The sequence below is a fragment of the Microcaecilia unicolor genome, chromosome 3 (genome assembly GCF_901765095.1).
Source record: "Microcaecilia unicolor chromosome 3, aMicUni1.1, whole genome shotgun sequence".
Taxonomy (NCBI): domain Eukaryota; kingdom Metazoa; phylum Chordata; class Amphibia; order Gymnophiona; family Siphonopidae; genus Microcaecilia; species Microcaecilia unicolor.
Window position 1 is genome coordinate 454,028,729 of NC_044033.1, and position 27,374 is coordinate 454,056,102.

Consider the following 27,374-nt stretch of genomic DNA (forward strand, 5'->3'; position numbering starts at 1 on the left):
GACCTTATTGCCCGTCATTGACCTAGCAGTAAAGACTCACACCGGGCGGTAATGACCTTTGTACATCAAGTGCGTAGCTGATGCATGCCAGAAAATAAAAAATGTTTTGCAGACACTCGTTGCGGATGCACGCCAAAAATGAAATTACCACAAGGGCCATGCGGTAGCTGGGCGGTGACTCAGAATAGGCATGTGTTGGGTGTACATAGGCGCTTATGTGGCTTAGTAAAAGGGACCCTTAAGGTACATCTTCACCTATTGTACAAAAGGCTCTTCATTTGTCGGTGCCTCTTATAAAATGGTGTTGGAATGCCCTATATCCTGACTTGTCTATCTCATTATAATCAGCTTCAACGTCACATTAAATCCTTATTCAAACCATCAATGTCTGGTTAGACAAAAATACTTTAATAGGATCATCAGACCAGCATGTCTGCCTCTATAATGGCTAGTATGAGCCAAGCATGTTTCAGAGGCAGTACCGCAATCCTAATTGATCCCAATTTTTATATTAGTTTTGTTTTCCCTTTTTTATATCATTTATCATTTATTTAGTTTTTTCACAATCATATCGATTGGACTGACTTGGACATGTGTAACTCCCCTCTCTACATTCTATCTAGAATCTGCTCCAACCTCTCAGACATCTAATACATTGCTAAAGAAAAAAAATCGTATGACAAATGAGGTTTTAAACTCTATAATAAATGACCTTACATCAAATACCTCTGTTTTTGTGCAAAAACATAAACTTTTCTGAAGTTCTGTAACCTACATTTTTGGATTTCATATATAAAGTAACTTACAGCCATATATCTGAATTACAAATGTACTCTCCTGTGGTTTTATTTGTTTGTTTGTTTGTTTTTTTCCATTGAATCTGAAGAATAGTCTTTTACATTTTCTCTATGGCTTCAGCATGAAGGGAATTGTCTGCAGGGCAATGGAAGAAGAAACTGACTTTTACTGGGATAAAGTAGAAATGGATTTCTTTCTTATGACACCTTTTAAAGATGCATTACCATATGAAGCCTGCTATATTTTGGTAGATTTGCCATGGAGTGCAAGAAATTATAGCTCTGAAGCACACAATATGTTTGTAACACACCTACAGAAAAGATCATTTACAGAAATAGGAGATGCAACAAACATGCAAATATCTCCAGGGGGTGCCAGACGGTTTTACTTTTTTTTCTTTTTCTTCATAATACATATCAAAGCATCATTCCCCAATAAGTCTGTCAGATCAGCAGGAAGTTGTCATTATTTTATATAGCCAAACAAGTTTCAGGAATAATATTTATTCTTGTGCTTAGATTTGTCTACCTTTAAAGTCACAATTATTGCTTGAGGGGACTTTTCTGTCAGAAAAGAAAGAATATCCAAAGGCACGGTTCTATCTCCTTTATTCCTTTGTCAAGAGATCTGAAGTATTTCTTCAAAAACTGATGTGAATAATTAATGAGTATTCATTTGAATAGTAAAAAAAAAAAAAATCACCACTACAAGTAAAGTGAAGAAGCCTAATTTTATGATTTGTAATAAAATCATTGAATAATGCATAGTTCTTTTAAAAGAAAACCAGCAAATTAGGCTAAAGTGATCATTTCTGTAGATTATGATTTATAACATGGTATTAGCAAACCATTTCAATCTGATCCAAATTTTTTGTGTAAGAAACATAGAAAACATAGTAACAGAGAAAAATGCAGATAAAAACCACATGGCTTGCCCAGTCTGCCCACCCATGCCATCTACCATCCCTTCCTCTCCCTTAGCGATCCTATGTATCTGTAACAAGCATTCTTGAATTCAGTTAAAGTTTTCATCTCCACCACCTCCACGGGGAGGCCATTCCACAAATTCACCACCCTTTCTGTGAAAATGTATTTCCTCAGGTTACTTATAATTCTGACCTCTTTCACCTTCATCCTATGCTCCCTCATTCAGAGCTTCCTTTCAAATGAAAGACTTGCCTCCTTTTGTATTTCTGCCATGGAGGTATTTAAATGTCTCTATCATATCTCCCCTCTCCTGCCTTTCTTCCAAAGTATATATATATTGTCTGTACCTATTCACTTTATGACGAAGAACACTAACCATTTTAGTAGCCACCCTTTTGACTGATTCCATCCTGTTTATATTCTTTTTGAAGGAGTGGTCTTCAGAATTGTACACAATATTCTAAATGAGGTCTTACCAGAGTCTTATTCAGGGGCATAATCACCTCCTTTTTTCTACTGGCCATTCCTCTCTCTTTGCACCCAAGCAACCTTGTAGCTTTTGCCATCCACTTATCTACATGATCATCAAATACAATCACACTCAAGTCCTGCTCCTCTTTTGTAGAAAAATTGGTCTTCATTTCCTAAACTATACTGTTCACTTGGTTTTTTGCAGCCCAAATACATGACCCTGCATTTTTTTAGCATTAAATCTTAGCTGTCAAATTCCAGACCATTTTTCAAGGCTCACTAGGTCCTTTCTCAAGTTATCCACACCATAGAGGATGTCTACCTTATTGCAAATGTTCATATTATTTGCAACATGCATGACTTTCACACACTTGGACCTTTGTGCATGGCTTATCATAAGAACATAAGAATAGCCATACTGGGTAAGACCAATGGTCCATCTAGCCCAGTATCTTGCTTCAAACAGTGACCAATTCATGTGAAAAGTACCTGACAAAATCACAGATAGTAGCAGGATTCATACTACTGATCCCAGGGATGAGCAGTGGCTTCCCACATGTCTATCTCAATAGCAGACCATAGGCTTTTTCTCCAGGAACTTGTCCAATTTTTTTAAAACCCAGATACACTAACCACTGATACTACATCCCCTAGCAAAGAGTTCCAGAGCTTTACTATTTGCTGGATGAAAAAATATTTCCTCCTGTTTGTTTTAAAAGTTGTACCATGTAACTTCCTTGAGTGTCCCCAAGTCTTTGTATTTTTTGAAAGAGTACAAGCATCAATTTATGTTTATGTATTTTACATCACTCAATATTTTGGAGGCCTCTATCATATCCCCCCTCATCCATCTCTTTTCCATGCTGAAGAGTCCTAACCTCTTAAGACTTTCCTCGTATAGAAGAGTTCCATCCCACTTAATCATTTTGGTAATCTTCTTTGAACCTTTTCTAATTCTGCTAAATCTTTTTTTAAGATACAGCAACCAGAATTGTACACAATTCCACCATTCACCCTCCTTCACTGAGAGAACTGGCCATTTAACCCTACCTTCTGTTTTCTATCAAGCAATTCCAAATCCACAACAGAACATTGCCTTCTATTCCATGGGTTTTTAATTTTCTCAGGAGTCTCTCAGGAGGGACTTTGTCAAACACTTTCTCAAAATCTAGATACACTGCATCAATCTTCTCATCTTTATCCACATGTTTATTCACGCATTCAAATAACTGAATCAAATTGGTGAGGCAAGACTTCTCTTGGCTGAAACCATGTTGACTCTGTCCCATCAAACCATGTTTTTCTATGTGTTCAGTGATTTTCTTCTTTTAAATAGTTTCTACTATTTTGCCTAGCTCTGATGTCAGACTTACAGGTTTGTAATTCCCCAGTAGGTATCCGCTTCAGTGGAGTGGTTACCTTCTGTTGGTGTTGACTTTGACTGTAATTTCCCAGACCACCCCTGAATTTGATCATAAAAATAGGTGTTATATTGGCAATCCTCCAATCTTCAGGTTCTATGGATGATTTTAATTGCAGATTATAGATCACTAACAGCAGATCTTCAATTGCATATATGAGTTCTTTCAGGACCCCATGGTGTATACCATCTGGTCCAGGTGATTTACTACTCTTTAATTTGTCAATTTGGCTCAGAACATTTTCCAGGTTCACCAAGATTTCTTGCACTTCCTCTCTATCATTCCAGGTTCATTCAGATTTATTTCAGTTCCTCTGCATCATCACCCAGGGAAACCATTTCTGGTACAAATAGATCTCTTACATATTCTTCAGTAAAGACTGAGGCAAAAATTTCATTTGGCCTCTCTGCTATTCCCTATCCTCCCTGATTGCACCTTTTTCTCCTTGATGATCTAATGGTACCACGGATTCCCTCACAGGCTTTCTGCTTTTTATATCTGAAACAATTATTACTACGAGTTTCCTCCCCCCCCCCCCCCCCCCAAGCAAGTTTCCCTTCATACTCTTTTTTGGCCTTCCTTATCAATTCTTTGCATCTAAATTGTCAGTGCTTATGTTTTCTTCATTGTGATATTTTCATCCATATTCTGAATGCTGTTCTTTTAGCTCTAATAGCACTTTTCACTTCTCCCTTTAACCATGCTGGCTTTCATCTGCTCTTATTTCCACATTTATTAATATATGGAATACATCTGGTCTGGGCTTCCAAAATCATATTTTTAAACAATGTCCATGCCCAATTTAATGTCTTAACCTTTGCAGCTGAGCCTTTTGGGTTTTTTTTAACCATTGTCCACATTTTATTGTAGTTACCCTTTTGAAGATTAATGATGTTTCAGTAGATTTCCTTAGTGACTATACTCCATTTACTAAGTCAAATATGATCATGTTATTATGACTTCTTCCCAGCGGTCACAACACCGTTACCTCTTGTACTAAGTCCTGCATTCCACTAAGGACTAGATCCCTCTTGTTAGTTTCTGGACCAGTTGCTCCCAGAAACAGTCATTTATTTTACCACCCTAGCACTCCCTGATGTGGCTTTTAATCAGACAATATTGGGTGTAATTGAATCACCTATTATTGTATTGTTGCCAAATTTGCTAGCTTCTCTAATTTCTGTTAACATATCTTCATCTGTCTGATCGTTCTAGCCTGGTGGACAGTAGTATAGCCCTATGAGTATATTCTTTCCTATCACACATGAAATTTCTATCCATAAGGATTCCACATTGTTGTCTGTTTCATGCAGAATGCCCATTTTATTTGGATCAATTCCTTCTTTAACAGACAGTGCAAACCCTCCACCCTTCAATTTGATCAACCCTATCATTGTGATATAATTTCAACCCTGGTAACACAGTGTCTCATTGATTGTCTTCTTTCCACCAGATCTCTGAGATACCTATTATATATACCTCTTCGTTTAATGCTACATACTCTAACTCTCCTATCTTATTTTTTAGGCTTCTAGCATTTTTATACAGACATTTCAAAGTGTGTTTTTCCTTGCATCTACAAGTTGACAGGGATAATTTTGCAACAATTGCTGTGTTCTACCCTTAAACACTCCTGGCTTTCTTTCACCTTTGTTGAAAGACCTCTATTAGGATTCCCTAAATATCCTATTATAATAGTATCTTTCAAGGTTACCTCACTCTGAACCATGCACTCCTGAACAACTGTTGGTGTCCCCCCTCCCTGTTTTAATTTAAAAGCTGCTCTATCTTCTTTTAAATGTTAGTGCTAGCAGCCTGGTTATATCTCGGTTAAGGTGGGGGTCCATCCTTTTGGAGTAGGCTTCCTCTTCCCCAGAATGTTGCCCAATTACCGCCAGGTAACCTCCTGCAGTAATATTTTCTGGAATTTCCATTAGACCTGCTGTAGCTCCAATTTGCCACTTGGCAAGCCTGTTACCACTTGACAACCCTTCGGTAAAAAGGCCCCTTAACCAGTTAGCACTGAAAATTGGCTTAACCTGTTAAGTTACCGTGCTCAAAACTGAAACCAGATATTCAATGCTGGTTGCCAGATATGGCCCAGCATTGAATATCTGGTCTGACCACTGGTGTCAGGCAGTCACTGTTTCGCCCAACACCAGCTGAATGTTGAGGGGTTTAACCTTGCTTGTCAGATCAAATTCCATGGCTGTCCCTCCTTTCTGGTTTATCTCATTCCTTATTCAACTAAAAGGGCTCATCGATCATGACACCATTGTCTTCTTTCTATTCCTTTCTTCTGTCAGGTGTATCTGGATACCAACAGGATTTTGTGTTTCAGTGTAATAGCACCTATCCTTTGAAATGACCTTCCCTTTTGCCTTAGAATGGAAACCTCTTTTAATCTTATTAAAGGCCTATTATTTCTCGCTTGCCTTTCCTACATCTGTTTAATCTTTTCTCTTTTTTTCCCCCTCTCTCAATGCTGCTGACCTAGCGCTGGTACTTTTTTGTTCCCTTCCCTTATGTTTTCTCCCCCCTGTCTTTCTTATTGTTGATTGTATCTGTCCCTCTCATCTCTGTTTGTCTTTTGTAGATAGTCTGTTACTCATTTGACTTCCTCTGCCCTCATTTTTTTATAATATATAAACTTCTTAGGTTTTCAATATATTTGCAGTATATCAAATAAATGAACTTGAACCTATTCAGCTTGTGGCAGTCAATGTTTTTTTAAACATTGACTATTGTGGGAAAGATTAGCCCTGGAAAATCAATGCTGGGCCATGTCTAGTCAGTCAGTCAATATTGAAACAGGTCTTGCCATAGACATTTTAATTTTAGCCCTAGATGTTTTTATTTTGTTCCATTATTGCAGAAAAAGTCTATCTTTTTGTCTTACCCATGTCCCACCCAAAACATACCCCCTTGAAATTTGGATAAACTGTGGAGCAAAACACTTAAAATTAGAGTCAAAATTTTCAACAAATATTTTGAGAGAAAACTGTCTTTCTGCCACCTTATGACATTTTTGATCATTTTTTTTTATTTTGTTTTGAAAATGAGCCTCTATATAAGTAAAATCAATCAGAACGTATTAGGGTATGCAATATCATCTAATCATTATCTGAGAAAGAAAGTTGTTTATAATCCTAAACCCACAGACACATTTAAAAAGTACAGTACTATCAATATGATTTTTAAAAAGCAGAACTTTTTTTTTAAAACAGATTAAATTATTCTGTTCCAGTTCATCCCAGTCCTCAACCATAAATCTGAAACTTTAGAAAAGAAATGTTAAAGGAAGTAGAAATTCCATCCACATGCTAAAGCTTAGAAAAACACATTGATATGTAAAACTTGAAATGCTTCACTTCAGAATGAATGCACATTTAAATGAAAATTACACATAACAATTCATTGGAATGCTAAAGATATAAAATGAAAATTTGAATCACTTTCATGAGTAAAAATACGCTTATGTTAAACTTTGAAAACTAGAAGCACTTTAAAACCCAGTAAGTATGAGCTTTGGGATTTCTTTCACTTTGATAAGGTAAGGGCTTCAAATTTTCATATATAGCAGCACCTGCTAGACATTTCAAAACTTCTATATATCTGATTCTTCAGAAAGCAGTCATACCTGCCTGTCAATTAGAATAAATAAGTCAGCTGAATATTACCCCCAAAGAACGTACCCCCGATATTCAGCCATCAGCTGTGAGCGTTTTGCTGCCTGCTACCGGTGTTATTCCTGGATATTCAATGCCAGGCTCTGTCCGAGCTTCGGCACTGAATATCTAGGTTTTTTTGAACCGGTTAACATTTGGAGGTGCATAATCGAACGGGGTGCCTACATTTTCATGAGGGCGTCCTTGCAGGATGGCCCTGTAAAGGGGCGGAGCAACCCGTATTATCAAAACAAGATGGACGTCCATCTTTTGTTTCGATAATACGGTCGGGGACACCCAAATCATGAAATTTAGGTCGACCTTAGAGATGGTCATCCTTAGGTCGTTTTTGAAATGGTCGTTCTCGGTTTTCGGCGATAATGGAAACTAAGGATGCCCATCTCAAAAACGACCAAATCCAAGCCATTTGCTCATTGGAGGAGCCAGCATTCGTAGTGCACTGGTCCCCCTGAAATGCTAGGACACCAACCGGGCACCATAGGGGGCACTGCAGTGGACTTCTGAAAAAGGTCCCAGGTGAATAGCTCCCTTATCTTGGGTACTGAGCCCCCCAATTCCCCCCCAAAACCCACTACCCACAACTGTACAACACTACCATAGCCCTAAGGAGTGAAGGGGGGCACCTACATGTGGGTACAGTGGGTTTGTGGCGGGTTTTGGAGGGCTCACATTTACTACCACAAGTGTAACAGGTAGGGGGGGTGGGCCTGGGTCCGCCTGCCTGAAGTACACTGCACCCACTGCAACTGCTTCAGGTACCTGCATACTGCTGCGATGGACCTGAGTATGGCATTTGAGGCTGGCATAGAGGCTGGCAAAAAAGTATTTTTAAAGATTTTTTTGAGGGTGGGAGGGGGTTAGTGACCACTGGGGGAGTAAGGGGAGGTCATCCCCGATTCCCTCTGGTGGTCATCTGGTCAGTTTGGGCACCTTTTTGATGCTTGGTCATGAAACAAAATGGACCAAATAAAGTCGCTCAAGTGTTCTTCAGGGACGCCCTTCTTTTTTCCATGCCCATCTCCTAAGCACGCCCCAGTCCTGCCTTTGCTACACTGCCGACACTACCCCTGTGAACTTTGGTCGTCCCCACGACGGAAAGCTGTTGAGGGCGCCCAAAATCTGCTTTTGATTATGCCGATTTGGGCGACTTTGCAAGAAGGACACCCCCATAGGCAGTCGGTGGCCCAACTGTTTGGGGAGGCTAAAGGGGCAGGGTTATGGGTGGGGCCAGGGGTGGAGCTTAAATCCATAATTGTCTGATAACACACAGAAAAAATAAATAAAGAAAAATAAAAGTCACAATTAATACCTTTTATTAAATTTAGATATTAGATATGTATCATATGTCAAAGAATAAAGTGGTTGCTCAAAGCATATTCTAACCACAGTCACTCAACTGCAAAACACTATGCACAACTTTGTGCAAAAACACACTAGAACCTTACTGTACCATAAATATAACACTGGGCAGAACCCAATACACCAACATACCATGACCCATACAGAAAATGCAGACCATCAACAATATGAAACAAGGGATCATAATATCACAATTCTCATGTAGAGTCACAAAACATCCTAATTCATGTTTAATGTGGGATAAAATGCCATACATAAGTAAATAAATATAAACTTTTAATGTTGAGCACCTGATTCTCAAAGTGGACATATTCCAAACACTATAATGAAAATAAAATGATCTTTCAAATACTTTTAAAACTTATTTTTAGCACTTCTAAAATCTCAGGGGTCAATGCAACTCTCTTTGGTATGAAGTGCTCATGTGCAGGAATTCAGCCTAGTTAAATATCTCCATGGCAACCTAGGACAAGTCCAGCCAACCCCCCCCCCCCCCCCCCCCCCCCTGCTCTGCTCTCCCAGCAGGTAATCAAATTACAACTGGTTACAAAAGGCTACAGACAGCTTTCACTGCAGCTGCTGCTATTTAAGATTGGACTCACTGGAGAACTACTACTACTACTATTTAGCATTTCTATAGAAACAGCTGATCCATCCTGCTGTGGCTGGGGAGGCGTAACCTCCCCAAGCCTCTTATACCGGGCGCCTATGGACACCCCTTTCCCAATTTGTGTCAGAAGATGGAAACCCTTCTCTTTCGAAAATTCACCTGATAGCCAGTTAAGTCAATATTCAGCCCTTGACCACTTAAGCCAAACTACTTAAAGACAGGACTGCTATTTATATGGCCCAATTTATACAGTTTATTTATGTGGTGAGGGACTGAATATCGGAACTTAACCTGATTAGTCACTTTCAAATTTGGCACTGTCAGGCCATGTTCAGCGAAAATACCTGGTTAAGTGCCACTGAAAATATCTGGATAGTCACAAACAAGTGATTTAACCAGTAGGCGGCAGTTTCTGGCCAGTTAAATCATTTTTATTTATTTATTATTTATTTGTTGCGTTTGTATCCCACATTATCCCACCTCTTTGCAGGCTCAATGTGGCTTACAATACATCATGAATAGTGGTAATACATGAGGAATTTAATATTGGCCAGTTAATATCTATCCCCAATTTAAGGTAGATTTGATATATGTGCCAGATACTGGAAGTGAAGTAAAGAAAGTAAATAAAACAAAATGTAAATGAAACTTGTCAACCTGAATGTTTAGCAGTGGATCAAGCTTCACATGATATTAGAGATGTGTATTCTTTGAAACGACAGGGGACGTGTCTCCAATATTGTTTTGTGTCAATTTTTGCACAAGACAGGAAAGAAACCTGACACTTTAGATATTTTCACCTGTATTTTTCTTCCAAAGAGCATACACTTTTCTGTAAAAGTGGGCCTTATTTGCAGAGTGTGCACCTTTCACAAAGCTTACACTAATAAGAGAAACTGATCATCTCCCACTAACCAGGTGATCCTTGAATTTGCAGCAGCACACAACCAGATAGTGGTGCTGAAAATTCATGGAGACTGACGTGGCACTATCTGGTTAGTACCATGGAGTTCTAGGGATGAAGTCAGGGCGGAACTGGAGCAGCATCTTTATTACTATCCAGTTTGCTTATGACAGCAAAAAGGCTGTCCTAGGGTAATCAGGTAGCTATTTGCATTCTGTAGCTGAATATTGTTGGTACCTGGGTAACTCCCAGCAGGCTGCTGACTGCCCGAATATTCTAGTACCCTAGGTGCCAATAATGAATATGCAGGCACTACCAGCTGATTATTATTCCCAAATAATTTAATATGTATTCACAGTAAAGAGGTGTGGTAGCTGTGTTAGACCACTTTTAAAGGTAATAAATAGAAATGAAACAAAAATATAGAAAAGAAAATGATACCTTTTTTTTATTGGACTAACAATACTTTTTTTGATTAGCTTTCAAAGGTAACCCTTCTTCTTAGATCAGAAATAAGCAAATGTTGCAAACATCAGTATATATAAGTGAAACACAAAGACATTTCAATGACAGTCTCACAGGAAGAGGGTGTGGTGGGTTAGGTGAGGAACAGAGGGCGAGATGGGTGGGTGAGACAGGGAGAGATGGATTGTAGATAAGGAGGTGACAAAACAGTAGCATTTTTTGGTTTATAATGGGCTAGAAAACCCAGATCTTTAAGTCCTGTCTGGTGGGTGTCAAAATATTTAATCATTTTGACTTCAAAGGTCTTACGTTCCTGGATTGTCTTAAAGTTTCTTTTTAGTATTCTTACCATAAAGTCATTGATGGAATGTTCTCTATTTGTAAAATGTTGTCCCACAAAGGTGACATCCTGGTTGACATTGGCATTTTTCATATAATTTCTATGTACATTAAATCTTGTCTTTAGCATTTGGCTTGTTTCTCCAATATAGCACCCTTCTTCACACTTTTTACCAGGTATCATCTTATTTTTTTTCTAAGTTTTTATTTTATTTCTATTTATGACAATATCAGGCTTATTTTCGAAAGAGAAGGGCGCCCATCTTTCGACACAAATTGGGAGATGGGTGTCCTTCTCCCAGGGTTGTCCAAATCGGCATAATCAAAATCCGATTTTGGGTGTCCTCAACTGCTTTCCGTCGCCGAGATGACCAAAGTTCATGGGGGCATGTCATAAACGAAGCTAAGGCGGGACTGGGGCATGCCTAACACAAGAGCGTCCTTGACTGATAATGGAAAAAAGAAGGTGTCCTTGACGAGCACTTGGCCAACTTTACTTGGTCCATTTTTTCTTACGACCAAGCCTCAAAAAGGTGCCTGAACTGACCAGATGACCACCAAAGGGAATCGGGGATGACCTCCCCTCACTCCCCCGGTGGTAACTAACCCCCTCCCACCCTAAAAAACACATTTTAAAATATTTTTTGCCAGCCTCTATGCCAGCCTCAAATGTCATACCTAGCTCCCTGACACAGTATGCAGGTCCATGGAGCAGTTTTAGTGGGAGCAGTGCACTTCAGGCAGGCAAAACCAGGCCCACCCCCCTACCTGTTACACTTGTGGTGGTAAATATGAGCCCTTCAAAATCCACCAGAAACCCACTGTACCACATGTAGGTGCCGCCCTTCACCCCTTAGGGCTATGGTAGTGGTATAAAGTTGTGGGGAGTGGGGTTTTTTTTTTTTGGGGGGGGGGGGTTGTGGGGCTCAGCAACCAAGGTAAGGGAGCTATGCACCTGGGAGCAATTTCTGAAGTCCACTGCAGTGCCTCCTAGGGTGCCTGGTTGGTGTCCTGGCATGTCAGGGGGACCAGTGCACTACGAATGCTGGCTCCTCCCATGACCAAATGGCTTAGATTTGGTTGTTTCTGAGATGGGCATCCTCATTTTCCATTATCGCCGAAAATCAAGGACGACCATCTCTAAGGTCGACCTAAATTTCGCGATTTGGGCGTCCCCAACCGTATTATCGAAACGAAAGATGGATGCCCATCTTGTTTCGATAATAGGGGTTTCCCCACCCCTTTGCCGGGATGTTTTGCAAGGATGTCCTCAGGAAAACTTGGGTGCCTCTTTCGATTATGCCCCTCCACGTATCCCAAAACTGTATGCCCATTTTGGAAAATGTGAAAAAAGTGAGAGACTTTTATTTTTTTTTAGTCGACAAGCAATTTTAAGTGCTGAGTGATTTCTCTGTACTGAATAATTTCACATGTTATATGCAGATCATTGTGTGTGGATTGCCATTTAGCCAATTACCTCACACTCTATATTTAGAATATGTGTGAATATAGCTATGGCAACCCTTCTTTCTTAAAGAAATGTGGAGTGTATTACCCCAATCCAATAAGCTACAGATGACAGAGGCTACTGTTCAGCCTTTTGCTATAATGCATTGTCTTATTTTCCTTTTTAGTACCTGAACAAGCCTGAACCACTGCAGAGCTCATTTATAAAAAGACAACCAAAGCAACACATTCATGGGCTGCCTTGCAACTAGAGGGTAGTCTTATGAAAGGGTGCCTACACCCTTGAAGCATATAAGTGAATGTTTTCCTAATTTATAAAGGCAACATATGTGCATAAGTGCCTTCCTAAAATAGCTTACCTGAAAACGCCTGCATAGTTACATCTGCTCTGAGGAACAAATAACTCTAAGCAGGTATATCAGTAGAAATAAGTGTATATGTACTTATTTTATAAATGCAAGCATAAGTATTGGTCCCACTTTTGATCCACCCATTCTCCATCCCAAAGAACATTAATCCTTATACCACCAAATTCCATATAAGTTGTGTGTGCTAATTTGGCTACATGGCCAAATCGCGCACACAACTTAATTGATTAACAAGCCAGTTAGCACTGATAATTGGTACTTAATGATCACTTAGTGGCACTACTTGGCTTTAATTAGAATTTATGCACCCAGCTTTCAAGGCGTATTCTATAACGCGGTGCATGTAAATTCTAATGTGCGCAGCCAAAAAGGGGGGCATGGCCATGGGTGTAGAATGGGCGGGTTGTGGGCATTTCAAAAAAACTTTATGCACTATTATGGAATATACCTGATCTGCTCCTAAATTAGGTGCAAGTATTTAGGCCTAGTTTTAGGTAGCCTAAATGGGTGCACCTAAATTTTTGTCACAAAACAGCGCACGTGCACATTTTATAAACTGTGCCTAAATGTAGGCGTAGTTTATAGAATCACATTAACCTCATGGTTAGCATACACACATACAAAGATTACCATGGAACACCACAGCGTACCCACAGTAAGCCCTTTTTTGTTGCAGTAAGCACATGTTAGTGCTTATCACAACTTAGTCAAAGGACCCCACAGCAATTTTAAAAGATGTTGAGAAAGCAAAGAGGGAGAGCCATACATAAAATTTAAATAATAAATACATGTCTTTATGTATCAAAATTAAAATAATTCTTGTAAATTATACAATACCTTTCACATATGGCAATTATATATTAAAAACAGTAATAAAAAGACCATATATGGTCAGGCATTTTCAATAAATGTCTAAGTCCAATTCTGGATGTTTTGTTAAACATACAAACATCGAGTGGTGAAAAATGTTTATGTTTTTGGTTCAAATATTGCATTTTTCTAGAAATTTTGGACTAGATTCTATATATCATGCCTATCATACGCTTATGTGTGTTCTATAAAGTATGCCTAAATTTAAGCTTACTTTTTAGAATAAGTCTAAATTACAACATGGTTTAAAGAATACTCCAAGCGCCTGTCTGTGCAAGTAAATTTAGTCACAGGCAGTTACGCCAAGTAAAACATCTGAGGGTCATCATTCTTAGTAGACTGGCCACTCAGAAGTCCCAGCAGAACAGTGGGGCACCCTACGAGGCACTGCAGTGAACTTCACATAAAAGGTCTCAGGTGCACATCTCACTATAACCCCCTCATAGTGTATTGTGAGCCCTCCAAAATCTACCAAAAACCTACTGTACCCAACTGTACATCACTGCAATATGTTTCAAGCTTGCAGGTGTCACCTATATGTAGATGCATTGGGTATTTAATGTTTTTGAAGAGCTCACACATTCCACCACAAGTGCACAAGTTAGAATGAGATATGGACCTGGGTCACCTTCTCTACAGTCCACTGCACTGACTGCTAGGCTACTCCTGGGACCTGTTTGCTGCTTTAATAGAAATGGCCATCATATCTGAATGCCTTTCTGTGTGTTTTACAAGTACATTCAAAGCAGTTTACATAGTATATACTGGTACTTATTTGTCATAGAGCCTGGTATGTACTATCACCAGTGGTGTGCTGGAGTGGGCTCTCACGGGCTCGCAAGAGCCGTTTGTTAAGTTTTTAAGAATATTGGGAGCCGGTTGTTAAAGTAGGCCTCCCCATGGCTACTTTAACAACTGACTCCCAAAATGTGGGCTTGGGCCCCCTCCTGAAGTCTCTTTTACTTTGCTGGCAGTGATGCTGGCTCCACCAGCCAAGTAAATAGACTGCTGCTGCTCCCTGCTCCTTGTTTCTGACTCTGAGCATCAGGCTGGGACTTTTCATGCAAGCGCAAGAAGGTTCCATCATGCTGCTCAGAGCCAGAAACAAGCAGCAGAAAATGATGGCAGTCCATTTATTGTCTGGTGGGGCTCGACAAAGGTATGCCTAGCGTACCTGCACAAAAGAGGGGAGAGAGAGGCATGTATTCCCCCCCAAATTTCAAGGCCGGTTATGCCCGGAGAGAGAGCCCGTTGTTAAAATTTTACCAGCACACCCCTGACTATCACTTTCATATACTAGGGGGCTGGGAGGAGGTCACTGACAATGGCCACCTTTTGGTCACAGATCTAACTAAAAATGTCTTAATTTTGACCCTAGATATTTTCATTTTATTTCATTATTGCAGAAAAATATTTATCTTTTGGTGCCACCCATGTCCCATGTCCCATCCAGGTCCTACCTAAAACACACTCCCAACACGCCCTCCTGACATCTGGACAGAATGTGAAGCAAAACATCTCAAATTGGGGTGTTGAAAATCACAACTTGGAATGCTTTTAAGAGAAAAAAACACCCTTATGTCACATTATGACGTTTTTTTGGACTTTTTTGTTTGTTTGTTTTGAAAATGAGCCCCATAATCTCTTAATAGTGTTTTCTCAACATCTTTTTTAAGGATCTATGATTCATTTTTATTGGTCCACCCCTACTTCCTTGTCTTTTGACATTCCTTCCATAGAAAGCTTTTTCTCTTTTTTGTTTTCTTGAGTTATTCTATAATGCAATATAGGCACCTAGGTCTCATTATAGAATAGGCACCTGTTAAGTGGCCTTGTGGCACCTCAGTGTTGGTGGTGCCAAGGTAAAGAATTGCCTCTTATGGGCATAGCTTTGATAGTATGTAGTTTGCAGGTGATCGTTCACATGAGTGGAGTCTGAGCATAATGGCAGAACATAAATTTACACCTATAACGTATAGAATACTGTAAGTTACATACAGATCTCCAGTGTCTATAGTAGGTGTGAATATTTACATATGTTCTATGGTTGGCATAAGTGTTTACATTTAAGCACATATGCACATATATCACTGGTTACCGTAGAATTCTATAAGGGAAAGCATACACCTACTGTTCCGTATAATATAGGCTCCAAATAGACTCTCTCTAGGTGCTTAATTCTAGGTGTTCCTTTATAGATTTGCCCTCATTTAGGCAACTGGAGGGCACATACTTGGAACCTATCTATAAAGGAAAGTAGGGTATACATGCATATGTGTATAGGCACTTAGACAAGTGCACTTACGCCAGCTGCTGAGCTGATGTAAATGTTAACTCTAAGTGCAGCAGATCCCCAGTTAATTTCCAGCATTCTGCAAGTTACACACATAAGTTTGAGTGCCATCCAAGCTTTGCTTATGTTTATATCCACCCTGGGAACATGTACTATGTAGTTAAGTGAGTATTTACAGAATAAGCCTGAGGCAGAATTTTGTCAATAACATGTGTATATGCACTCAAATGATATACATCTAAATACACCTATGGAATTAAATTGCCTCCCTAATGAGGGCTATCCCCCAAATTTAATGTATGGCACTAAAAAATATATGCATAAATTTGGGCACACACCCAATTTGTGCAATTTAATTGAACAAGCCAATTAGCACTGATACTTGGTTGCTAATAATCAATTATCAGTGCTAATTACAATTTGTGTGCACAATTTTAGGTGCTGGGAGTCGCATGTAAATTTGATGAGTTGCTCCAAAGAGGGGGCATGGCCATGGGAGGGTCATAGGTGGATCAGGGGCATTCACGCAATGTATGCATGCTGTTATAGAATAAAGGGGATCTGCAACTAATTTAGGCGTGGAGATTTACACAAGGGTTTAGTTGGTATAAATCCTCACACCTAAAGTTAGGCATGAATCCTGATGCTAAGTGCTATTCTATAACAGTGCCTAACTTTTACAGAATAGTGCTTAGCCGGTGTGTGTGGGGGGGGGGGGGGGGGGGGCATCACCATTTATAGAATTAGGTCCCATGTGTGTAAATGTTTAGAATATTAGCCTTTTCATGTGTAAGTGCTCAACCATGCATAAAAATGCTAGCATGTTGTATAAGCACTATCCTGCAAATTCACACTTATCTAACAGTGCATTATTTGTAAAAGGAATGTAGACAGGGGCAGAGAATTTGAAATGAGTGGCTGGCCTGGCTGAGTCATCTGAACAAAATTGTTCTTGCCTTACTACTCCACAAAGAAACAAATTTGAAAACAATTACACAAATTGCTTCTACTATTAGGCATTTTGAGAAGAAATGCAAAACTTAAAAAAAAAAGACATTCATAAGCTATACAGCACTCCTGCTATAGATGTAAATGGGGTTAAAAGCTTGGGAAAATAAAAATCAATGGCAGAAAAAACTAGTTATATAAGAGTACACAAGGTTTCTGAGTTTTGGTTGCCATGGCAGCCATCACTGAACTTCCTGACATTTGTTCATTTATGTGAGGTTTGTAATATGTATCTAATTAAGGGCCAGATGTACTATGTATTTCTTCCCATAGCTAGTTAGATACCTGGAGTGAAAACTGTACTGAACAAAGCAGCTAAATGTAGACCTTCCTGGGGATGTAAGTCAATAGTGAGAAAACTCTACTTCTATTTATGGAATATTTCAATAGACAGTTTCCACCACATAATCTATAGAGAAATTATAGGCGCAAGGTACATGGGTATCAGAACGTTCACAAACATATTAGCAAATTTGTCAAAGGGAAATCCAGAACCTGATATCTTTAAAGACTTAAGCAAAAGGCTCTGATTTCCACTACATAGGTCTTTAATATTGCAACTTGTTTGAGTAACTTTATCCATTCACCACATTGTAACAAGTCAAGGCTTACATTTATTTATATGTAGAGATGTGAGGTTAGAGGTAGTCTGAGGGCTGACCCAATTATCACGAGAGGGGCAAAACTTAGCTGCTCTCCAGATAACATCCATTTAGGTGAAGGAAATAGCAGACTTGAACTGATCAGTAGTGGTGTCAGCCACTTCCCAAACATTTCTTCATCAGCTCTACTTAAATGCATAGTACTACTGAATACATGACCTACTGTTTGCCAAACTCCTATAAAATGCATCATTTAGTGTTGTAGGCTGACAGTAAAAGAAGTATGCATATCCATTCTGTATTTATCATTATTTATTTATTTGTTGCATTCAGTGGCGTACCAAGGTGGGGGCGGTCCACCCTGGGTGCATGCCGCTGCGGGGGGTGCCACATGCCGGTCAGCGTCGTTCGTTTCCATGCTCCCTCAGCCCGGAACAGGAAGTAACCTGTTCCGGGGCAGAGGGAGCATGGAAACGAACGACGCTGACCGGTGCGCGGCACCCCCTCCCCCCAGCGGTGTGTACCCGGGGGGGGGTTATTTCGCTGGGGTGGGGAGTGTCCTTTCACCAGGGGGGTCACGATGTATCGGGGGGGGGGGGGGGGGGGTCGCGGCACCCGGGGGCAGAGCGCATTGGCGATCCGCCCCAGGTGACAGCCCCTCTAGGAACGCCACTGGTTGCATTTGTATCCCACATTTTCCCTCCTATTTGCAGGCTCAATGTGGCTTACAATATTCCATTATGGCAAGTGCCATTCAAGAGTAAAGAAACAATTGGTTATTACATAAAGAACAAGTGTAACATAATAGATATAATCAATTCAGTATATAAGAAAACAGTCAGAATAACAAGTAAGTAGTGATGAGTTAGAATTCCTATTATTGGTGCCACCCCCACCACATGCCATTTTCGGCATGATGGGAACCTGTTTTTATTTTTAGTACAAGGGGCTTACCCGGCGGTAATTGGGCAGCGCCGCATACAGCCCAGTTACAACTCGGTTAGTGCGAGATTCATTAAGAGGTGGTAAGAGCTTCCCCAGGAAATGGCTGCATGGCAAGTGTGTACTTACTACACAGCCATTTCCTTTTTTCTACCTTCTACAAAAAGAAGCCTTGGCAAATCCATGCACCAACGCCACTGCATGGCCTGTTTTACCTCAGCTTTGTAAAAGAAGCCCTAAACCATTGATGTTTGATTCTAAACAGTAGTCACTAATGAATAAGACAATGGAGCCCTTTTACTAAAACTAAGTGTGTGTGTTAATGGACTTTAGTGTGTGCTAAGTGCAACATGGCCCATAGGTATAAAATAGGGTAAGCAGCACTTAGTACACACTAAACTTTAGTAAAAGGCCCCTAAACCTACAAAGCAAAGATAGTTACTTGTAGCTGGTGTTCACCGAGGACAACAGGATGGTTATTTAACATCTGGGTGACGCTGACTAGCGAGTACAGTAGAAAATTCTAGCAGCATCCCACCACTAATGTATCAAGGCCTGAGAAGTCTTCTTCCCAGGCTAATCCAAGGCTCTGGTCTCCAATCCTAGGGGCACCAAAGCATGAAACAGAGAACGTTTGGCCCATTTGAGAGTGGATTTGATCACCATGGAATCTGTACAGCAACTGAGCCTTTTCAAATTCAAGAGCCTTCTGGATATGATACTGCAAATCCACCTTCCTGGCCATCTCCAAATTAAATGGGACAGCCACAGCCATCTCCCTCACAAAAATGGTGAAACAGAGTGCCTCAGGTAGAGATTTTTGTCTCCCTTGAGAAGGAGAGGGATCAAACAGAATTCCATATGAATCCTCTTTTGAGAAATAATGTGGATCCTCATCTGATTCCTAAAAGTGGTCCCAATCAGACTCACCTTCCTCAGGTGCAGACAAATGAGTCTATACTGTCCACACTTTGATGAACTTCAAGGTGCAGCCCTGCCCTCAGACTCTGAGGAAGCGTCCTCCCCAATGTAGAAGATGGTATGACCTACCCTGACATTGACCTTGATACCCTATGAAGTACTAGTATCAAAGATCTGAGCACTAGCACTGATGGAGCCTCAGAGAGGTTCTGCTCATGGCCAAAGCAGGAGCTCCCTGCAGTAAGTGCACCAGTTCCTCACAGAGCATATTTGCGGAACCACTCATCAAATATGGGCATCCGCAAAGGTATTGGGAGCCAGGGCAGAGGCAGCCTGAGAAGATGTTGGTGCTGTACTGGTAGAGGTAATTGTGCCGCTCAGTGACTTCGGCACCAGCACCTCTTCTAAGGGGGGGAGTGCTCCTCCTAGCATCAGTGCTTCTCGGGTATCAGATCATTTGATGTCCTGGTGCTCCCAGTACCATGCTTCGAGGAATACTGCTGCTTATGCATCTTGGGCTTCCACCAAAGCATAGAGCCTCAATCTCCTAATACCGATGAGGACGATGCTGAATCCAGACACATCCTTGGTGTTTGGTCCGATGCTGACCCATCCCAGAGCCTTGCCACTAGCACCTGGTGTCAAGGCAGATGACAACCCACTCAATGTTGGTGTACTCCCAGTGAATGCAAAAGTTGATGCAGCCATGGATGACAATGCCGCTGGTGCTGATGTTGATAGGCCAGCCTTTGTGGAGGCAAAAAGATGCTCCATTTTCGCCAGTAAATCAAGAAGTAGGGTGAACCAAGAAATCTTAACAGCCAGGGATCAATAAAAACACCTTTTATTATTGATCCCTAACTGTGATGATTTCTTGGTCTACCTCTACTTCTTGGTTTGCTGCTTGGATTACACATAGGTTGCTTTTTTTTTTTTTTTTACCTCTATCTTTGGTTTGGGTTTGGTGTCCATTTGAGCCAGCAACACCTGCTGAATTCTCACATGCATTTTTAAACAATCATAGGGATCATGATCTGGTCCAAGACACCTGATGCAAAAATTGTATAGGTCCATTTCAGAGATCACACATCTACACTTGGTGCACCTTTTGAAGCCACGGAGGAGGGTCTTCTGTGACATTGAAAAAGGAATCTTGGCTAAATTAAACTCCTCAGTATTGAACAGATAAAACAGGGGCAGTGCTAAGATTGAGGATGGGGCTGCGACCTAACCACACAGCAATACTGGAAAATAAAGAAGAGCTGAAAAATCTAACAAAATACGAGGGAATAATAGAAACAGAAGAAAAAATACTTGAAAAATAAAACAAAAAACATGCATGCAAAAGGCACAAACAAGTCTTGTAGCAAAACGCAGTGTGAGGGAGAGAACACAGAAACACACCCTCTCAACTCTGCAGGAAAACAAACACTGGAGGACCCGCACTCGATCATTGGGTGAGAAGGCACCAGCACATGAACGGTGGGGTGCTGCTAGAAGTTTCTACTGTACTCAATAGTCAGTGTCTGCCCGGGACCACCAGATGACATCAGCCAGATGTGAGAATTTGGTAAGAAAAAAAGTGTGTGTATATACTGTATATATATATATGTATATATATATATATACACACACTTTTGTTTTACCATATTAATACTACAATCTCCAAAAAAAACAGTCAGACACCTATCTTACATTTTTGAAGGACCATCAGAAGTGCTCATCTAAACATGCAGTCAAACATTGCTCACTAAAGCCAAACCAACTATTACTTATGTGCTTATGATCGTCATCAGTCTTTAAACATTTTTAATCATCATCTCACTTAACTTATGTGCATGGACCCACTGCTGACATGTTAAAACTGTTTTAAGGAATGATGACGATTATAGGCACATAAGTAGTGGTTGGTTTGACTGCAATGAGCAATATTTGACTGCATGTTAGAGATGGGCGCTTCTGATGGTCTTTCAAAAATTTAACCCCCCCCCCCCCTCCCCTGTTTACTAAGTCACACTGAGTGGGCTGTGTCGATATTAGTGCACAGTAGCCAATAGTGTGGTTTAGTAAACAGGAGGGTAAGAATGGGTGTCTAACTTTATTGGAGATTGTAATGTTTAAGTGCATATGTATTGTCATACTGGGACAGACCTAAGGTCCATCAAGCCCAGCATCCTGTTTCCAACAGTGGCCAATCCATACAGGTTACTAGGAGATATATATGGTGAATGGTGAACTCTCTCTGCATCACTGTGAAGTCCTCTTCAAGCTGATTTATTGTGCAAACATATATATACATGTCTATGACACAGTGTTCACATTTTAGTAGTAATTATTCTTGAGTGTAGCTAATTAAAAAAAAAAAATACACCACCTCATAAGCAAGTATTCTACCAACAATTAATCTATACAGTGAAGGACCCTTCTACAGAATTCTTAGTCATCCTCCAATTATTTCTATTTCAGATTGAATTTTTTTTATCTGTTCTTGATCGCGTGTTCACAATATCTTTTCTTTGTTTCTGAGACCACTAACAAAAATGTAGAAAGAAATCATAAAACAGAATGATCTGTTTTATGTTTTACTTGCCATATTGATGGTGCTTCAGTTCCACTGATCTCTAGGAGATCATATCCTTCTTCTAGCTGGAAATCTGTGAAGACCAAAGCAATGGTATCTCCAGGTTCAGCAAGGATGGTCCATGTGCAGTCTGCATTATTCTCATATTCAGAAGGGAAGTGGGGGCTGGAAATGATTCCACTTGTTCCACGTAAAGTTCCACCACAGGCTCCTTCAGCTAATATAAACACAAAATCATTGAGTAGATGTAGTCCAAAAACAAGTGTTATTTAAAAATAATAATAAAATAAAATAGACATTGAGAATAAACTCGGCTGTTGAATCAAAGAAAATTGAGTATTCTTGGCACCAGCTGGCATTCACAACTTCACTGTATAATGTCAGAGGGCATTAAGGATCAATGGAACATTTACAAGTGGAAATTTAAATTATTTGGTGCTGACTCATTTCAGCATACATTTCAGATTCACAGATTTCGAGACTATTGAGTTCTTTTGCTTGCAAGAAGTTAGTATACATTTTCATGAATTCTCTTCAGGCTTTTCAGTGCTGATGGATATTCCTTAATGTTTATGGAATGGCACATACAGAAAGAAGAACTAATAGGTAAAGCTCTCCTTTTTAAAAAAAATTCATTCTTAAGCACTAAATCTAGTTACTTTCATCAGATAAAACACATAAAATATAAACCCAAGAAAAGATCTCATTAGCTCTTTGATCTTCAACTAAAATGACCCTAGAATGGAAGTGTACTAATGACAAAAATGACTTCAGAGTTTGCATTAAGTTGTTTACAGTGCTGCTTTAGTATTGATTTTCTATCTTTTCAGAGATTCTCTGAGTATTTTAGGGTTAGGTAATGTGTACAATATTATCATTAAACTTTTATAAACAAGTTCAGAATAAGTATTATTTAAGCTTCAAACATATTTCATTACTAGAAAACAATTGGAATTCATTCCAAAACTTTTTGAAGGATAATTAATCAAGAACAAAGCTATACCTGTTAAAGACCGCCCACCCATTTCAAGAAATTAGTGGTAGTGATGGTGGTGGTGGTGGGGAACAATTTAATGTGGCTGACTTGTTTCTCTTTCTCCTTTAACATTATTTGGGGGGGGGGGGTGTAGGCTAAAAAGAGCTGGTACTGGGTGCCAAAGGGGGCAGGACCTATAGCAGCCTAATTATCTACCACCAGGGAAGTATGGGCTGGGAGTCTGGAGTGCCACTTTATGTGTGTTCAGGTGGACAGCAGGTGGTGAGGTGAGCAGTTGTCCACCCCTCACCTATGGCAGGAGGTGTGTGGTTTGATTGAGGTGGCATATGTTGTTGCTGCTTTAGCAAGGGTTAAAGGACATGATAGTTTTACCACTCTCCCCGACATAAGAGATTAGAAGGGAATTTAGCTGAGCACATCTCTTGACAGGGACCTTATGTGAGTCACTGTTCTATGTTGCTGGGTATGGAAAATAGTCAATCTCCACAAGGTATTTGATACCTCAGTGCAGCAAGGTTGTCATCAACTGATTAAGGGGGTCTTTTAGGGAAAGGGAAAAGGAAATGGGACTTGATATACTGCCTTTCTGAGGTTTTTGGGACCACATTCAAAGTGGTTTACATATATTCAGGTACTTATTTTGTACGAGGGGCAAAGGAGAGTTAAGTCATGTGACTTGCCCAGAGTCACAAGGAGCTGCAGTGGGAATTGAACTCAGTTCCACAGGATCAAGGTCCACTGCACTAACCACTAGGTTACTCCTCCACTCCTCTTTTACTAAAGCTTAGCTCGAGTTATTTGCTGCAGGGCCCATAAGAAAAAATGGGCCCTGCTGCAGATAACTCAAGCTAAGCTTTAGCAAAAGACCCCTAAGTGGCCTAGTGGGCTGTGGGTTGATGGAGTCTTTGTGAGTGGGGAGTAAAATTGGGAAGAGATGTTTTGTGAGTGCTCTGTTTCATATTCCTACTATATGATTCAGATTTTATGATGATCAAATAAAGCTGTAACCTTGGTATATCCTGTGCTAAGTATTGTGAAAGCCAAGAGCATGGTGTGAATGCTCATGTTAAATGAAATAAGTGATCTTTAATTCCTGATGTACTCAGTCCCAAATCTATTGTTTTCTTATGTTATTATGATGAGGATATTCTAATTTAAAATAATACTGCCTTCTACTAAACTTTGGAAAATCATATAAAATTTACATCTTCAAAGTCTTTCTTATTCCTGTTGCAAACTACCACTGATATACCACTTTTTTATGTTTGGGGCTTTTTTTCTGATCTTTGGGTCTCTTTTTACAGTGTATGTCACACATTCATTTCAATAATGTCTTTTACTAATGCACATTAGAACATTTAAATATGCACAAGTCAAATGTATGCTTAAGTTAATGAATATTAAATTTTATTTTGCATGCACTAAATTTGTTAAGGTGTGCTAACAAACTGAAGAGTCTTTTTACTGAGGTGCACAACTGTACTTAGCAGGCACTATACTTTCCTCTTTGAGAGGTTTCCACTCATTCATGAAAGTGATGTTGTAGCCGTGTTAGTCCACTTTTAAAGATAATAAATAGAAATAAAACAAAAACAGAGAAAATAAAATAAGATGATACCTTATTTTATTAAGTTAGTCCAATAAAAAAGATATTATCCTATTTTCCTTTCTATGATTTTGTATTATTGCTTTTTATTTCCATTGATGGAGTGTGTTAGATTGTAACTGGTCATCAGTGGTTTATTATTTAGTTCTTATGTGTATTTTGTTTGTGCCACTCTGCTCTTACTTGTTATTTTGTTTATGGTATTATAAACCTTGCCTGTTGTTTTATTTATTGTAAGCCACATTGAAATCGAGTATGTTCAGGAAAATGTGGGACATAAATGTCAAAATAAAATAAGTAAATAAATAAACAAATAAATTTGTGTGTGTCAAATGCTAAGAAGCCCATAGGTATGCAATGGGCTGGTTGGCATTTAGTGCACACTAAGGGGCCCATTTACAAAGGTGTGATAAGCCTTCTGTGGGTTTGCCATGTGCCAATTTAGCACTACCACCAGGCTACCACAGGAGCCCAGCAGTAGTGCCTGTCCCCACCATACACCATTTCCAATGCATCAGACTTTTTTTAGTCACAAACAGAAGGAAACAACTCTACTAAAAAAGGGGGCACCAAGAAAAAAGGAAAAAGTAAAGTAACAAAAACTCCTCACAGTTGATGTTCAAACCAGAATTTATTCAGAGTTGTTCTAAAACATGGACGATGACCCGACATGACTCGTGTTTCGGCCTAATTGGCCTGCATCAGAGGTCTAGGAAATAGTAAATCAATATGTATTTCCAAAACTAGTCATCAAAGGTTTAAAATCCCCAGAACTTCATAAAACCTTCCAGCAAACACCAAAACCCCAGCGGCTTCTTTTCAGAGGATTTTAAAGGGCTGAACAGTCCGAAACATGAGTCGTGTTGGGTCGTCGTCCATGTTTTAGAAGAACTCTGAATAAATTCTGGTTTGTGCATCAGCTGTAAGGAGTTTTAGTTACTCTACTTTTTCAGAATTTTTAAAACATTTTTAATGTTGGGGGCTTACCCTGTGGTAATTGTGCAGCGCTGTGCGCTGCCTGGTTACCATCAGGTTAGCACGGGAGTCCTTACCCCCTTCCTAAATAGGTGCCAGTAAGGGCTCCCCCATGAAATGGATGTATGGCAAGTGTTTAACTTACTGCACGGCCATTTCCTTAAAAAAAAGCCTTTTACCCGCTGCAATAAAAGGGGGCCTCAGCATGCGGCAAACCCATACGCCATCGCCACCGCAGGGGTCCTTTAACCCCAACTTGGTAAAAGGACCACTAAATCTGTTAGTGCACTTTAGTAAAAGGACCCCTGAATGTGAACTTACTAATGCATATATCTGCCAACTACCTGTGTTTTTGTTGTTCCAAAGAGCACAAATAAACTCATACAATCTTATTTGTTTATGAGTAGAGTTTAAAACAAGCTTCTTAATGCAAAGAAATATGTGTACTTGAAAACATGCAAGAAGGTGATTTTCAAACACAATGTACCCATGTGCATTGAGTTTGACAATCTGATTCCTATGCAGCTAAATATATGGCAGTAAAGTCAGGAATGTTTCTGACATGTGGTCTTCCATTTAAAAATATTCAGATAATACACATGTTCTGATCTTCCTTTACGTGGAAAATAAAAACCTCACTAATTTATCATCTATATTAATAAATCCCACCTTGAACGTTCTGAAGCTCACTCCAAGGCAGAGAAGCTCACTCCAAGGCAGAGAAGCACAAAAATCCTGTAGTCTTCATAGGTTAGGACCAGTCACCCTCACTCATAGACCCGCCCTCAGCCACGCCCCATCTGTACATAAAACGCTACCTCAACATTCTGAAGACAACCTGCTGAAGCCATCTGCAAAATCCCTAAACAGTTCGTAAGTTCATGGTGGTGAAGCCATCCAACTCACCATGTCTCTCTGCCCCGCCCTCGAGGGCGGAACACAGAGAGTAAAGGGATCCATAAAGGCACCCCTACCAACTGGCAACCCCCTCCAACAAACGACCCAGGCAGGGGAGTATTTCCGTACTCCTCCCCCTGCCTAGGAATCACTACAGACTGCTGGCAAACTCCCCAACCACACAACCACAAAAGCCACCCGCAACCCCCCCCCCCACACACAAACACACACATAAACACACACACACAAACACACAAACGCACACACACACACATAAACACACACACAAACACACACACAAACACACACACAAACAAATGCACACACACACACAAACACACACACAAACGCACACACACACACACACAAACAAACGCACACACACACAAATGCACACACACACACAAACACACACACACACACAAAAACACACACACAAATGCAAACACACACAAACACATACACACAAACGCAAACACACACAAACGCAAACACACACATAAACACACACACAAACACGCAAACAAACGCACACACACACACACAAACACACACACAAATGCACACACACAAACGCACACACACACACACAAACGCAAACACACACACAAACACACACAAACACACACACAAACAAACGCACACACACACACAAACACACACACACACAGACAAACACACACACACACACAAACACACACACACACAAACACGCAAACAAACGCACACACACAAACACACAAACACACACAAACACACAAACGCACACATACACATACACACAAACGCACACACAAACACACCCATACACATGCAAACACACGCAAACACACACACATAAACACACATGCAAATACACAAACAT

General features: G+C 40.1%; 1 protein-coding gene across 1 annotated transcript in view; it reads right to left on the minus strand.

Annotated features, from left to right (window-relative positions):
- CSMD1 (CUB and Sushi multiple domains 1) overlaps positions 1–27,374 on the minus strand; it is a 2,896,277-nt gene that overhangs the window by 1,810,553 nt on the left and 1,058,350 nt on the right. Inside the window, exon 5 of the mRNA XM_030195161.1 lies at positions 22,044–22,251. Coding sequence (XP_030051021.1) covers positions 22,044–22,251 — 208 coding nt within the window. The remainder of the gene's footprint in view (positions 1–22,043; positions 22,252–27,374) is intronic.